Raw genomic sequence first — 15,796 nt, 5'->3', positions numbered from 1 at the left:
ATCTTTTATTATGGCTTACAATTAAAATATTCTGGTTAATCTTAAAAAAAAAATAAATAAATCAGGCAGCTTAAAGCAAATAGCCCTACCTTCCCATTTGTAGTTGGTGTATTTTCTTGTTCATGATTTATATCCAGCATCCCATCTGGAAGCGTTTTTTTCTGATTATTCTGCTCTTTCAGAATCATTAACTAAAAGAACAGAAAAGCTTATATAAGTTTCAAGTTGAATTTCTATCTCAATAGTAATATAAGGAACAGCTGCAAAAGCAAAGGAGCTAAACAAACTTACTGCAAGGTATGTATAAAGAAAATATGTCACAAGCACTCAAAAAATATGCCACTGCACCCCAACAGCAGTTCTTCTAAAACCACAGAAACTATTTTGTTTGTTTTTTTCAGGTTTGATTTTTTTTTTCTTCTCTCCTCTTCTGGTCTTTCACAGTTACGGAATTAAAAAATACAGTCATCTCCACTTGGTAAAAAATTAAAAGCACAACATTGAAGGAAAAATTTTAATAAATGACAAGTATTGATTAAACACTCACAGTGCACACCTGAGGAATACTTTAAAGAGAAACCTACCTCTTTATGCGTAGTACCTAGTTCTTCTTCCAATAAACTACATCTTTCAAGTGCTACTCGTAACCTCTCCCTTACCTGAAAGAGTCATTTCAGGTAAGTGTTATCAAATTATTTGAAATTAAGAAATCAACTTCACACACTGCCACGCTACCACATACTTTCAAGTTATAAACAATGTTTTATTTTCACTACTTTCAGAGATCAGCTAAATCTTGAGTCAGCAGTAATTACAACAGACAATACAAAAAACCTAGATGAATGTCTCAAAATCTAGCTTTTTCTTTTTTTTGTCATTAGCAAATTACATCTCAGCATGACCTGTACATATAGGCAAGAATTAAACATGTCCAGAATTTACCCATCCTTTCGTAAGGCACAAAGCCTACGTGCTTTTGCTTATTTGCGAAGGGATATACATCTTCTGAAAATAACCTGCATCACTTTGTATACAAGTTCACAAAAGCTGTTCAATAGACTATGAGTTGGCAGCAAAATTCACAGTAAGTTTCACCATTTGCACTGCCTGCTGCTAACATCAGGTACAGCTGAAGGGCGGAGCTCCTTTAAATCAGCTTTATTTAATAGCACAGCATAAGTAGATTTCTTTCCTCTTGTTCTCTCTAGTCCACTTGTTGTATTACACAATTAAAAAGGCCAAATCCTGATATTATACAGGAAAGTAAACAAATGTGTTCCTCCAACAAGTACATAAACCAAGCGTGGTTCGGATGCAACATTAGCAGAGAATGTTGGAATAAACTGCAACACCTTGCTGCAGTACAACACCTTTTCTTGGGAGTTCGGTTACTAATGCAGTTTTAGCACAACCACCATTTTAATATAACAACTTAAGTATATACAACTGTATGGTTCACACTAAGAAGAGATAGGATTTTTAAAACATTAACCAGCATAATTATTACCTTTTCATCAAGGGCTTTATGGTGTTCAAATAAAGATTTTAGTGCTTTGAGAACTTCTACTTCACTAGAAACTCCAGCTGGAGATTGAGCTTGTCTCTTCACGACAGTCATTCTGAGAGATCGCTCATGCCTGGAGACGAGACACTCCAAATGTTCCAGTAATAGCTAAAACAAAAAGCAGCAATGTTTATTCGCATTCTGCAGAGCTACAGAGAACTGCGCCTCCTAAAACACCAAATTCCGACTTTTAAATTTCAAACAAATATTATATCAAGTCTAAGGACACATTTTATTAACATTTCATTCCTTCCACCCATACTAGAAGCAATATCAGAGCTAATGAATTCTCTATACTCTATGTAGTTTTTAAATCAGGTTTCTACTTAACTGAGCCTTTCCAGCTCTTCCACCAATCTGAAGAACAGTGTCAGAAGGATATACAAACAAAATACTCTTAACTGTTCTGCTGGCAGCTGTGTAATCTGATGGCGAAGACCACTACAGCTTGCCCACTTTACTCCTATCTAGAGTACCGTACATTTTCAAAACTATAACTAGAAGAGAGCTGAATGACAGATAATACTGTGATCCTAAATGCCTTTTCCTGATTCTGCACGGCAATATCTGGAGCCATACATAAGCTTCCAGCCCTTCTTAACATACATTCACATCTGCAGGATGACTTATGTGCAAATAGCAAGATAAAAAAGCATTTAGCTTTTCAAATTCACTATTCCTCCATGTAGTTGGATGCTTCAAAAACAGTGATCTTGGAGAGAAGAGGAACTAACCCTTGTATTATTTCTTTCTGCTTTCAGTTCAGCGATTTCTTCTTCTCTTTCAAGCAGCTGTTCCCTGCATACATTTAGCTCCTTTGTAAGTGCTGCAAATTCCTGAAACAAACCAGACAAATGTAAATACATTAAGTATTGGGATGTAGCAAGAGTGGATTCATACGAACACCTGACGTAATTTCTTAAAGAATTCATTTCAGATGTCTAAAGCCAATACAACTGTACACTTACGATAAGCAGGCTCAAGTTTCAATGCTTAAAACAGTTATAAAGTAACAAAAGACCCTGCAACAGTAGTTTGAAAACTTGCTTCTGTCTTTCCAGTTATCTGAGTTATGGTAACCCTATTAAGCAAAGAGAAAAACCAGTCTCTATTGCACTTATATATTGTTTCTAAAGTTTGGCATTTCTGATACAAAGATTCTATTGAGCAATTGAAATAGCTACTACATTCTAAACTATTTCCATTCTCTAGCAACAGTGTCACAAGAAATATAAAAGGCACTGGATCAACTCAACACACTCTGGATACAATGTAAGATACAACTACACATGATTGTCATTAAGCAAATGCTGAGAACTATCTTCCCTTCCAACTCAGTTTAGTCAAATCTGAATCACATTGAAAACAATGATTAGTACTAAGTCTAAATATGAACAAGGTCATACTTTAGAGGACAGTGTTGTAGGAAACAGGATTGAAAGATCACTTTTGTTATCAATGCCACTTAGGCACTAATGAGAAAACAAATGCACATCAGTCACCTCAATGACTGGTGAACATCACTGAATTGCTCTGAAGTACAAGAAAAGATAGAAATGCTAATAAACTAATTGGTCTTTGCTAATTCTCTACTTTAAAGATAAAGACCAATCACAGCTGTTAGCACATAAGTACAGTTGCACTGCTAACACAATGGAGGTAAGGCTAAGAACATACCGTGTAAATACACTGTGCATAAAAGCTGCTTCTCCAGTCTTTCTAAACTCTGCAAGATACACTGCTCAATTGACAGCAGCTGCACATCAAGTAGACGTTTAAGATGTTTTGTAGTAAAATTCAAAGTGACAAAAAGCCATGCTTAAAACAAAAGGACACATCAACTAATTATACTAGTACGTCCATAAAATCTAACTTGAAGTTAAAACAAGCAGTCTAAAAATATGTATTAATTTAATTAATCAAAAAATTTACAAAGCTTTAATCTAAAACACATACAACAAAAGAAGAGAAGTTCTGTTGCATGATATATTGCCTAGAGTGAACTCCTTCAGGATTCCTAACACAGTAGGCACTAAGAAGTTGCTGTGATCAAAAGGCAGCACCACCACCACAGATGCAGAATCCCTCATCATAATTCCTCCTAAATAAAAATTTATCATGCATATTCCAGTCAAAATTTGTGAGCACGATTATTTCACCTTTATACCTCTAAAGTAATTTTCACCCTTAAGAAAACTGACTTATGATTTTCAAGAAAAAAAAAAATGCTGAAAATGCACATATTAGGGCATCGTGGTCAGTAAATTTGTAGCTAATGACAACTTTAAACATGCAAAACAAAACAAAAGATTCTTGAGCACAAAATAAACCAAGAAAGGGAAACTCCTCCCCAAGCTTTACAGGAGCTGGAGGAAAAATTCACTCTCCTTTAAGCTCTGCCTACAGAATTCTCCTTCCCATTGGAATTTGTACTGTACCCCCAGTAACCCCGTGGGACTTTCCGCAACTCCCAGGCAAATGACAGCATGTGTTTCTTTTGCTCCAGATACAAGCGCAGGTAAACCCAGCCGAGGTTCTGAAGGTGTAGCTCTTCACAGGTCCGTCTTGCTTATCTTTATATGTTATGCAATTGACTGTTTTCAAGTAGTACTGAAATTACTAAAAGTACTAAGACTCAAAGTATTTCCAAAAGAGCTTGATACGAACATTTTATGGGTTGTTCTTTTTCCCCTTTTTCAAAATAATTGAAAAAGTCTCCCTCTAAGTGCCAACATCAAAATCCAAAAGCATGGACACTAAGTAAGGACATCAGGCTGACACGGTGAGCTCTGTATTTGTCCAGACTATCTCAAGTTCTAGAGGACAGAACAAAAAGCAGTAAGGACTATCAGACACTGTTTTGCCATCTGTCCTCAACTTAGTATCACTGTATGGCATTAATAAAAATGCTACTGAAGGTAACTATGAGCTCTGTCTACAGAAAAACAGCATATATTTCAAACGAAGTTGATTCACCCTTCAAATAATAATTACAGACAGTTCTGTACCATTGCATTCTCTTGTGCAAATATAAATTGTAGCACAAATACATCGTAATTCTGACATGAACCATCACACTGTCAGGTGACCCAAGAGTAATAGTGCACATGAGAATTTATACTGCTGCTCCATAAACAGACTGACACGTATTTCTAGCATTGCATAATACATTCATTGCTGTTTGTTTTTGCAAAATGTATTTGCTTTGAGTCCCATAAGCAGCTTCAGAAAGAACACTCAAGTGTCCTCAGTTTCAGCTGGTGCTGCCAAAAAACATGTCCTGTCTAGTTTAAATCATTCTCTTCAACGGCAGACACTTGGTGATTTCCTCAAGCAGTTCAAAAGGAAACTATTCACAACTATAAACATTCTGAGTTGTCTCACCTTCTTCTCCATCACATTAAATCGATGTATAGAAACAAATAGAGGAAACAAGAAAATTCATAAGAGGTTTTTTACTTGTCCAAATACTGCATTACTTTGTACGTAAAGACAAGTTTGAAAGCTTCAGAACTGAAGTTCTGCTCTGCTTCCAGTTGCAATCAAAACAATAAATAGCCTGCTCTAAAAACGGACAGCAGTGGGGACTCAAAATAAGCACAACAAAGCACTTGCTACAAGAAACAACGTGCCAACCATACCAGATAAATATCCTCTGTTGTTTAGAACGCACTGGCAAAAACCCATGTAGTAAACTGAAATGCTTATTCAAGAAAGACTTTGAACCAAATATGACATTCTTACCGTCAGAAAAGAAAACTCAGCAAAAAAATAAATTCAGTGGAAGTTACCTTGTTGTTGTTCAGTAATTCATTTTCTGGGTTTTGTCCGCATATCCTCCACAGGTTTTTAAAACAATGGCACTTCTTCATGAAGAAGAGTCTGTATTCTGGGCACAAGGTGAAAAGGAAAAGCTGCCTGCGAGACAGACGTGTGGAACGAGATCTGGAACTTTTTTCTAAGACTCCTGCTGTGTTTATAAGCAAGAGCAGTGGAGAACCTCATGTTTCTCAGCCCCGGTCTGGTAGGAGCACATCTGAGCCACAGCACAGAAAATGCACCAGCAAACAGCATCTGGGCAGGCATGATCCATGCCTAAACATAAGGACAAACACCACAGTGCCTGAGTAACTACCCTTCCAAAGCCTTTGGGGGTGATGCAAAGTGTTTTTTTTTTTCCTATTTGTGTGTTTCTGTTCAAAGGTTTTCACTCCAGCAATTCATTCTCTGGTGACAGCAGCATCCCCGTGTGTGATGCTGTCCAACTTCCAGCACACTTAGCTAAGAGGTGGCAAAAGCCCTGCTGCATCATATTCTGCATTTCCCTCATATCTCAGGACGAAGGGAAACGGCCTTAAGTTGCGCCAGGGTAAGTTTAGGTTGGATATAAGGAAAAATTTCTTTACAGAAAGGGCTGTGAAGCACTGGAATAGGCTGTCCAGGGAGGTGGTTGAGTCACCACCCCTGGATGTGTTTAGAAACTGTTTGGAAATGGTGCTCAGGGTCATGATTTAGCGGGGGTTGTTAGGGCAGTTTGGTTAGGTCGTGGTTGGGCCCAATGATCTTTAAGGTCTTTTCCAACCTGAGCAATTCTATTCTATGAGAACTGAAATAGCAGCGGCTGATCTAGTTGTCAAGCCTGTAGAACTGTGATGTCTGAACTGATAGTTGACTACTTAAAAGATGATTGGTGGTCCAGGAACATTACAGCTTTCAGGCAACAGATTTTCTTCACGTTTATTACAAGTATACTTTACAGGTTCCATGGATAGTACGCTGCAAACCATTAAATGCTACAAGATAGGAAAGATGACATTTCAGTTGGGGAAAAATTTAAAGAAGCAGGTAATCCTTGTGAATCCAATAACAGGAGCTGTATAGCAGGGATGCTCTTTCTACAGAAACTGCAGAGAACAGTGGGGTTGCTCGGGATTTGCTTAAACAAAAGACATTTTTGCACAAAATAAAAGTGCTTCTCCTAAGCAAATAAGAATTCAAAATTAAAGGTAACAAGATGACTAGAAAACTTATCTTAAGGATAAGAAGATACAAAAAGCTTTTAGCTTATCAAGAAAATATTACGTATTAAAACTATCTCCTGGCAATACAAGGATGAAGATGCAACTATTGCACTTTTAGGAACATCTCTAGCTCAAGTATGTGAGCAACATTTACCTGTTTAATCCTTAAGTAGCGTTCTGTCTTACTGTTAACATTCTGTTCTGTAATCTGCACATCAAGCAACCCACACAAGTATCCAATATGCTGAGAATATAATAAGTATAACAGGGGAAAAAAAAACACAGGCCATCGGGGATGAGAAACTAAGGTAAATATGAGACAAGTTTCCATGGTGTTATTCATACTACATGTAATCCATGCTTATTCCAAATAGTGTGTGCACAGAAATGAGAAGTATCATAAATAAAACAATCAAAGCAAACCTAACTATCTACACTTAACAGGATATTTAATAGTCAGCTCATCTTAAACCTCAGGATTGTAGGTAGCAGCAGCAGCCAATATCCCAACATACCAGGTTTTAAAATACACATTCAATAAAACTTAACTGTTTAACAGATTCTGGAGGGGTCAAGTAACAGCAAGCAAGTTTTGTAGCTATTGACTCACACCAGGTTAGCTTTTTCAGCTGTCAGGATTATTAAATAATTCAAGAGCAGAGTTACAACTCAAGAGCACTTGCATGTTTTGATCATTAAATCCTGCCTTCCAAGAAAATGCAGAAATCCAGAAGAAACACTAACCAACATAAGCAGTACTTTGCCTATCAGCCCAATAAATCAGATTACTTTAACCTTTCCAATATCTATGGCATGCCAGAATAAGACAAAAATTAGTCTAGAGTGTAAAAAAAAAAAAAAAAAGAAAATTTGCTTTTTACCTAATAAAATTATTTTTCAGTAAGCATCAAACATAGATATGCTTATGTCAGACTCTTGAGTCTGAATTAAAATGCTTTTCACAATTAAACTGGCTGAGAACCTGCCAGTGAGAACAGTGCAGTAAACGCAGCCCTTAAAAATATCAACCCTCCTCTCCTATTCCTCACTTAGTATAAGAAGTTTTAGTGGCTCAAAAAGCCAAACTGCACCATTAAAACATAGGTGCAGGTTTCTTTAATTGTAACAACTTTCTCACATTCCAACCACTGATTGAGATAGTTTAAAATGTTAAGTACAATTTTGATCAGTCTACATTTTCCTTGAATCAAAAGCCATTTTTCCCTCTCTACCAAAAACTGTACCACTACTTGAAAACACTAAAACAAGCACTGCACCCAGTTAATGAGTAGTTACTAATAAACTTAATACATATTAAAGTTAAGTATCTCTTATCATTCCAGTTCTCTCTTTCAGTAGAATATTCTTGAACTTCACTTCTTGGATTGACCTTTCTGGGCTTTGTCATTAATGATGCTCCACTCTAAACACGCAATTAAGTTTTAAAATGTTTACAGTTGTACAATTTTACTGCTCTGGAGCGAAACACACTGCTTCCAGTCCAATTGGAAGCTGGAAGCTCTAGTGTTTGACAGAAAGCAATGTGTAAAAGAATCTAACTCACAGCCAGTAGGTACTAAACAGATGCTCAAGAGCAAAACAGAAAAGTTCAGTGCAAAACCAAATCTCTACGGCAATAAACAGGTTTCCAGTTACTGTCTTGACTGACCTGCTCTCGTTTACGTGAGCAGCGTTCACTGAGTCTAACTACAAAGCACTAAATCTGGATTTAATTGCTAAGAACTTTCAGGAAGTGCTGCATATTGAAGTAAAAGGAAACATAAATGAAGACGAACAATATTTGGCAGTTTTGCAACAGAAATGCAGAATTAACAGAAAAAAGGGGAAGGAAACACATCAGTTCCATGTTCTCTTCTAAAGCTCCTCTTTCCCTTACTAACATTTCTGACATTTCCCATTGGGGCATGGAAGCGTAGAAGTACTGAAACCCAAACACGGCAGAGTCTTTGACCTCTTGAAACATCAGAGGTTCTCCTTTCACCACACTAATTAATGCCCAAAGTTCACACGCACTCTTTGGAAAGAGAGCCTGTAAGCTCAAGCACACAAACTGAACTGCAGGTTGAAGGCAGGCAACCAGGAACCACCTACACTGAACTCATTAAATGCAGCTAACAGAAGCCATTTAAACCTGCAAAATTATTACCACCTATGCTATCGAGTTTAATTTTCTCTAAATCATGCAAACCATCACCATCACTGTTATGCATATAAGGCTAAAGCAAAGCCTAGTTCAAAAACATATCTTAGTGCATCACTGGAAAGCCAATAATCACTGATTATACGCATCATTTTACAGTGCAAAGTAGAACTAAGCCCTGGCAGCATTCTATTTTCTTCTGTGCTAAATGCACCTCTTTAAGTCTGCAAAATTCACAAAAAGAATATAACAGTATTTAAACAGGCCAGAAAGCATTATCCAGTAACTCATAGGTTAGGTCTAATTTTGCAGTTTGCTAAGATCATTCCTGTAAGGCAACCAGCCTTGATATCACTGACAGATTAAGAATCCACGTTTTCTTCAAACCACTCTTTCATCTCTTCATCAACTTTAACAAATCACTGGCAGCATCTGTGGCCTGTTCAAAGTACGGTAGATCACAGAATCTACTTTCAGTTAACTCAGAGCAGGGAACACCTACTTTCAACTCAACCTTTTTAACAGAGACTTTTAAACTACTTTTACAACTACAGATGTGTATTGAAGATTCCATACTAAATCAGCAAACAACTACACCAAAACAATTCCACCCCATCCCCAAAGGCTTTTTCCAAATACTCAATACTTGTGGGGGGAATTCTGTCACTTAGGACTCAGCGGCATTCACTAAGAATTAACAAGAAAAAACCTGAAGGCTTATTACAAACTCAAGTTGTAAGTTCTTTTCTTGTCTTGCAAAGTAGTTGCAAAACACTGCTACTGAAACTACATTGTAAATCTTCAGAGTAAAGAAGTTCAGAAGTACAACAGCCAACATGCAGCAAGCATAGAGTATACAAAAGCTGTCCTCAAAAACTTAGTATCTATTCAAACACAAAGGCAGTGTATGGCCCATCCAGTTCCAATCCCCTGCAATGGGCAGGACTACCACCACCAGATGGGGCTGCTCATGGCATCATCCAACCTGGCCACGAGGACCTTCCGAGATGGGACATCCACAGCTGCTCTGGGATCTGAGCCAGGGCCTCACTGCCCTCACAATAAACGTACAAGATGAGCTGAATATTCATCAGGAAAGCTTCAGTCATCATGAAGGAGCAGGCTTTTAAGCTCAGGGTGTGTTTGGCTACTTTGTACAGGCCGGTAGGTGCTACAGTAGTCCTTTCCAACACTGTGCAAGCATCAATACTCATATTCCAAAATTATAGTAGTTTACAAAAACACTTTGAAAAATATTTGGGAGATACCTGGAACAAACATGCCTCTCAGTTACAGTCTGAACTGGTGAATTTGAAGGGCTTCACGATGTAAATGATCACATTCCTGCACCTCTGGTTTAGTCTATTTTCATTAGTAACTAATACAGTGAGTAGTAGGACAACTTCTTAGTTGTAGCTTTAGGCATCTCCATTTTTGGAGTCCATGTCAGTAAAAAAAAAAAAAAAACAAAAAACTTACCCACACCCATATCCACCATGGCAAATGGAGAATACAAGTTGTACTTAATTAAGAGGAAGAATCTTGCTTTACCAGTTCGACAAGATATAGGGCAAAACCAGTCTTCATATTTAATATGACAGATAGAGATTTCATTTAAGCTTTTCCTCTCCACAAAGAAGTTGGTCAAGATCTCCTGGGATGCAGCAGATAATTTCACAATGCATAACACTCCTCAAAACTGTACAATAACCGCAAGGTATCTAAGAAAATTTAACAGAATTTCAACACTGTTAGTGGGACCCTCCATTATGGAGACTGACTCCTACTAAAGTTGTAATAAGTTACAAACAATGCTGAGCTGTCGGTTTCCTTAGGCAAGAAAAAGATACCAACTCCAAGCACGCTCCACCATTCCTGCTCAGCTGACATTTAATACTAAATTCCTCTGAGTAAAGAATTAAATATCATTTAATCCTTACTCCTAAATTTCAGCATCTTAATCCTCACAGAAATAATAATTCACTTTTCTTTTTTTTTTTTTTTTTTTTTCAGAAATAGGCCCAGAATAAGATTCTTCATGCATGATTATTCCAGAGATGGGATCTCTGTACTTGCAAAAACTGTAAGCAGCAGCTGAGGCTCTGCCCTGCCTTATTCCAGCCATTAATCTTGGCTCTAGTTGCTAGGGTTTAGCTCTGGCCAGTAGTTGTAGAGTGTGTTTTTCACACTGTGTTAAAAGGGAGTGCTTGGGAATATCTGAATAAGGCTGGCCGAGCCACTCTCATTAAACAAGCATCAACATGAATTTCCCTTCAGTGCTCCGATATATATTTATACACACACACACACACACACACACACACAAATGAACTTTTCTTTTGCCAACTGATGAAAGTTCAGTTTTATAATTTCAAACTTGTTTAAGCAAGTAATACTTAACGAAGACAGATGGATGCCTTCAGCACATAATTCAACTTGCAGGTCCTTTATATTTTGTTTTTCTACTTCTTTGTATTCAATCACCCAGTTTACTAGCTAAGTGAATTTACTAGCTGAAGCTAAATATTCAATCTGCAACATTGGGAATGAAAGCAATTAGATCATTCTATTAAAAAGTTTCCTTTAACAAACAAAAACTACTCTAAAACCTGTTAAAGAGTATAATCTCATGTCTCAAAACAGACATGTCCAATATTTAAAAACAAAAGCTTAACCCAGTAATAGATTGTCAACATTTGTTTTACGCTTATATTAATGTTTGGTTGCCTTGCTTGTTTTGACTGCACCAAGACATTCAAAACAAACAATTCCATCAAATGTCATAACCACCACCTGAACCCAAAAACACATTACCTCACAGAATGCATCCAAGGATACTGAACTACGCTCAACAGCAAGGAACAAAAAAAGGAGAAAAAGAGGCATCTTAAGATGCTGTGACCAGCAACAGATGCTGCAGCAAAACATGGATTGGTGAGGAGCCTGGCCTGCAAAGAGGAATAAGCTCCTATTCCACTCGGTTACAAACGAGGGAAAGATGATGCAGCCAGGAAACCATGAGGCCTTGCACTTGATTGAGAGAAAATAGAAGCTTGGCCCATTTCTCCTCTACTACCTCCCAGGACAATTCTTTATAACCATTACACAGAATACAGAAAGTGTTACGCAGTCTCTGGAGACTACAGTTACAAGGAATCAGTTGCACCAATTTAATTTATCAACATAAATCTACAGCAAGAGGAAAGAGCAGCTTCTTTGCTGCACGGCACTGAAAGCTAAAACCCTAAAAAGCTTTAATTCCCATTTTACAAGACCTAATCCCCTATTTCTTGAAACTAAGGCTCAGATTTAAGAAGACAGTATTGTTGAACCACACCCTCTAAAGACATTCTGAAAACTCTAGCTGCATGTTCTAAAAGAACTACATGCACCTGCCCCATGTTCTTCAACACAAAGCTAACAAAGAATGCTGTTGATCTTCAGAGCCTTATCCCCAACAACTGTACCGAAGTGCACAAGAAATACATTACTCTACAAAAACACTCACAGCAGTATTCCAAGGCATCCTTGAAATTATCTAAGCCAAATTTCAGTCATTTACCCAAAACTAATACAGCAAATACAGCCCTGGAGAGAGATACTAAATTTCAATGTTCCCCTAAAACATGCAGACAAACATGAAGACCCCCAACCACATTTACCCGTATATGTGAGGTCTCACAGACTGTCTTCCACACACTCTCTGGTCTTCCAACCATGGTCTCTAAGGTGAAGATTCATTCTCTTTATCCACAGAGTTTAGATTATCTGAAAAATTCCTACTGCCAGAGGCAACTATTCACACAACAGAATCCCAATTAAGTCTTTAAATGACCTTCGAATTACATCAAAATTCTATTAATGTGTTTCCAACTTATGATGCAAGAGGTAGCCCATGTCTTAAATCCTAGTAGAAGCAAGAGACTGAAGCATGAGATGTCAGTCAGGACTTTAAATATGACATAACAGAGCCTTAGAGGATAATAAATTAGCGAAAATGCAGATTCCCCTTGGGAACAGTAAATCCACAAATCTTATTCCTTCACAAACTACAGTGAAAAGCACACTGTAACAGAATTTAGATGCAAAAAAAAACAAAAAACACTTCAGGTATTAGATATCCCATTTATGGGTAGAAGGGCAGAGAAAATGAGCTTAAACTATGACACTGTTGGCAAAGCAGATATGGCTACGTGACTTTTGTGATGGGCATTTGAGAATCCACAAGTCAAACCCACAAACCCACAATTTAACCCTCACCACTGATCGAGTCAGATGTTCTTCCGAATGTACACTGCAGAATTCCTTTTCTGCTCAATTCTGTTTCTGAAAACAGCTTAACATTTACAGTTGGACTTTTTTTTTTTTTTTAAATCAAGCAGTTTGTGTTCAGCACTCAATAAAACAAACAAGCAACTCCACTTTCAGATCTCTCTCTCCCTTCCCAGTGGTTTATTATAGGATCACACTTGAAATCCATATGTAGGTTTAAAAAACCAAACAAATCAAATTGGTTACTGTTTACTGAGATAACCAGTACCATTAAAATAACAGGAATTTCCAATCCTCTTCACTGAATGAACCCCCTCCACATTAAAGAAAGTTTTACTGTTTACACAGAGGATTTGGGTAGCCAAAATTCCTTTTCAAGTCAGTCAAAATAAATACTATTTCTCATTACAGGAAGTTGTCAGCACTGAGAAGACAATGATTAAACTTCACTCATGTGCAAGACTCAGCTACATTTGTAGGTACATCTTTCAGCCACACAGCCAGCTAAAGTCTGTACAGACTGACACAAAAATTCTTTGTTTCAACTGCACCTCCTGAAAAATTTTGTCTCGTTTTTCAACTGTGAAAATTAATCAGCAATGCTATCAGTACATCTGAAGTACAGAACAGGTTGCCCAGAGAGGTTGTGGATGCCCATCCCTGGAAGTGTTCAAGGCCAGGTTGGATGGAGCCCTGGGCAGCCTGGTCTAGTATTAAATGGGGAAGTTGGTGGCCCTGTATGTGGCAGGGGGGTTGGAGATCCCTGATCCTTGAGGTCCCTTCCAACCCAGGCCATTCTGTGTGAGCTAAGAAAAAAGAAACATTTCTTTCTAGAGTAAAAAGTGCACAATGGGCTCACAAACATCTTCTACTCACTTTCATCAGATATTCTATCCTGTAGTTCTTTTTCAAGAAGAAAGTTGTTTTTAAATGCAATGTTTCTCTACAAGACATTTAAATTGCACAAGACTGAATTTGGTATCAATTTATATAAGGGAAACAAGATCACTGAAAAACAAAAAGAAATTTCTAGACGATTAGATGACAAATGGAATTGGGTAACAAACTATACCACGTGCTAGCAACAGAGAGTAAGGTATGGCACAGCACGAGTCAGAGCACACCCTAACACTTGCTCTTCTACAGAAAAGAATTAAAGGCTGCCCATTTTACTACTGCAGAAAATGAAAAACACTTAGGGCTTTTTTCCAAGAGGATTTTTTCCCCCCGTTTCCTCTTAACAAAACTAGACAGACATTCTATTGAAATTTTCAAGCTTTTTGCCACATGGCATTTGTTTAAAATCTGTCCCGAAGATATGTGACAGTGCCTAATACTGGGAGCATAAGGACCTTTTCATCACAGCACCCTGAAGCACTTCGCACATGTTCTAAAGCCAAATACTATTTCTAAACATCCATAAAACAGAAGAACTACAGGAAAAGATATCTTGACTGTTCTTATTCGTTTGCTCCCAAGAAAGTCACAGTGTATTTCAAACACAACTAAAATTATATTCCAGTTAAAATTTTCACTACCACCCTCAAAAACCATTTCCTGAGCAGACACAAGCATAAACACATGAGCATAGTTCAAGGCTAGCCACTGTAGAATAGCAGAAGTGAAGATTAAGTAATAAAGCTTCTCTTCTAGAAAACATTACAGCTTTAGCCACTGTAAGAACAGGTCCCAGAGCCTTGGTACAACAGCCAGTCAGAAGGAGCCAACATGCAGTAAAGCTTACAATGAAACCCAAGGTAAAGTCCAAAACAGACAGAGGTCACGGGCAAAAGACTGGTCACATTAATTTATGAAGGATCAAAGGAAAATAACATCAAAATCAACCAGAGCAGAACTTTTAGGGAGTATTGTAACCACAGTTCCCCCTCTTGTTCTGAATACATGAGCAGAAGAACAAGCTCCTCAAGTGACCTACAGATACGTACTCATCTCACTATTAAAATTATCTGGAACTTGCAAAATGTAGAAACAGTGTTTGCATGCATTTCTGTGAAAAAACGTCCAATAAGGGAAAAACTCCACTCAACAGCAAAAAAATAATTCGTTTCTCAGCCTGGAGAATGCATAAACATTTTTCCTGGCAAGCACCTCAACACATTTCCTCACTCGCATCTGGAGACTACATAGACAAACTGAGGGAAAAAAAAAAGCACTTAGAAAGCTATGAACACTCAGATTACCCAAAACAAACAATCTAAATATTTCCCTTCTAACTAATTGTGGATTGAGATTCGTACATACAAGGAATTATTAGAAACATTTTCTAATACGTGTCAACACTTCGTATCATTTAGTCTCACACATCAAAAGATGCAAACCATCTTAGCTGCTAAAACAGCCTATGTAAAGACACCTGACATACACCTTTAAAGGAGGAAAACACAAGTGCAAAATTAAGAGAAAGAGAGATGTGTATTAACCGAGTTCTTGGATGAAGGTCTAAGCTGAGAATTAAAAAATTACTGATGGACAGCTAATAAGTTTTCTCCAAAGATTTAAGTTCCCTGAGAACACTGAACTGGATGTGATCTACATACTGATCTCAGTTTTTATGCTATGTTCTGGAAGGTATTTTCTGATTTTTAATCTGGTGTTATCACATCATGCACAGTGAATACTTACCAAGCATAATTCAGTAAAAATCAGATGGGGAGTGTTGCAGTCTTCTGATGATTACTCTATAAGCACCTGACGGTCAAGTTTCCACAAGGCCATTAAGTTAAAACGCAAGCATACAAACAAACCAACCTATGGTCT

The 15,796-nt window shown here is 37.6% G+C and overlaps 1 protein-coding gene across 6 annotated transcripts in view; it reads right to left on the bottom strand.

Moving 5' to 3' along the window:
• Window positions 1-15,796, bottom strand: part of PPFIA1 (PPFI scaffold protein A1) — a 55,311-nt gene that overhangs the window by 31,582 nt on the left and 7,933 nt on the right. For all 6 annotated transcript variants that reach the window (XM_010711213.4, XM_010711211.4, XM_010711212.4 and 3 more), the window contains exons 3-6: window positions 2,299-2,400; window positions 1,508-1,672; window positions 585-659; window positions 90-191 (exon numbers count right to left, since the gene is read on the bottom strand). In XM_010711213.4, coding sequence (XP_010709515.1) covers window positions 90-191; window positions 585-659; window positions 1,508-1,672; window positions 2,299-2,400 — 444 coding nt within the window. The remainder of the gene's footprint in view (window positions 1-89; window positions 192-584; window positions 660-1,507; window positions 1,673-2,298; window positions 2,401-15,796) is intronic.

Source organism: Meleagris gallopavo, chromosome 5 (genome assembly GCF_905368555.1).
Source record: "Meleagris gallopavo chromosome 5, MGAL_WU_HG_1.1, whole genome shotgun sequence".
NCBI classification, from domain to species: Eukaryota; Metazoa; Chordata; class Aves; order Galliformes; family Phasianidae; genus Meleagris; species Meleagris gallopavo.
The sequence above is the reverse complement of the archived record's forward strand: the minus strand, read 5'-3'. Positions and strand labels throughout refer to the sequence as shown.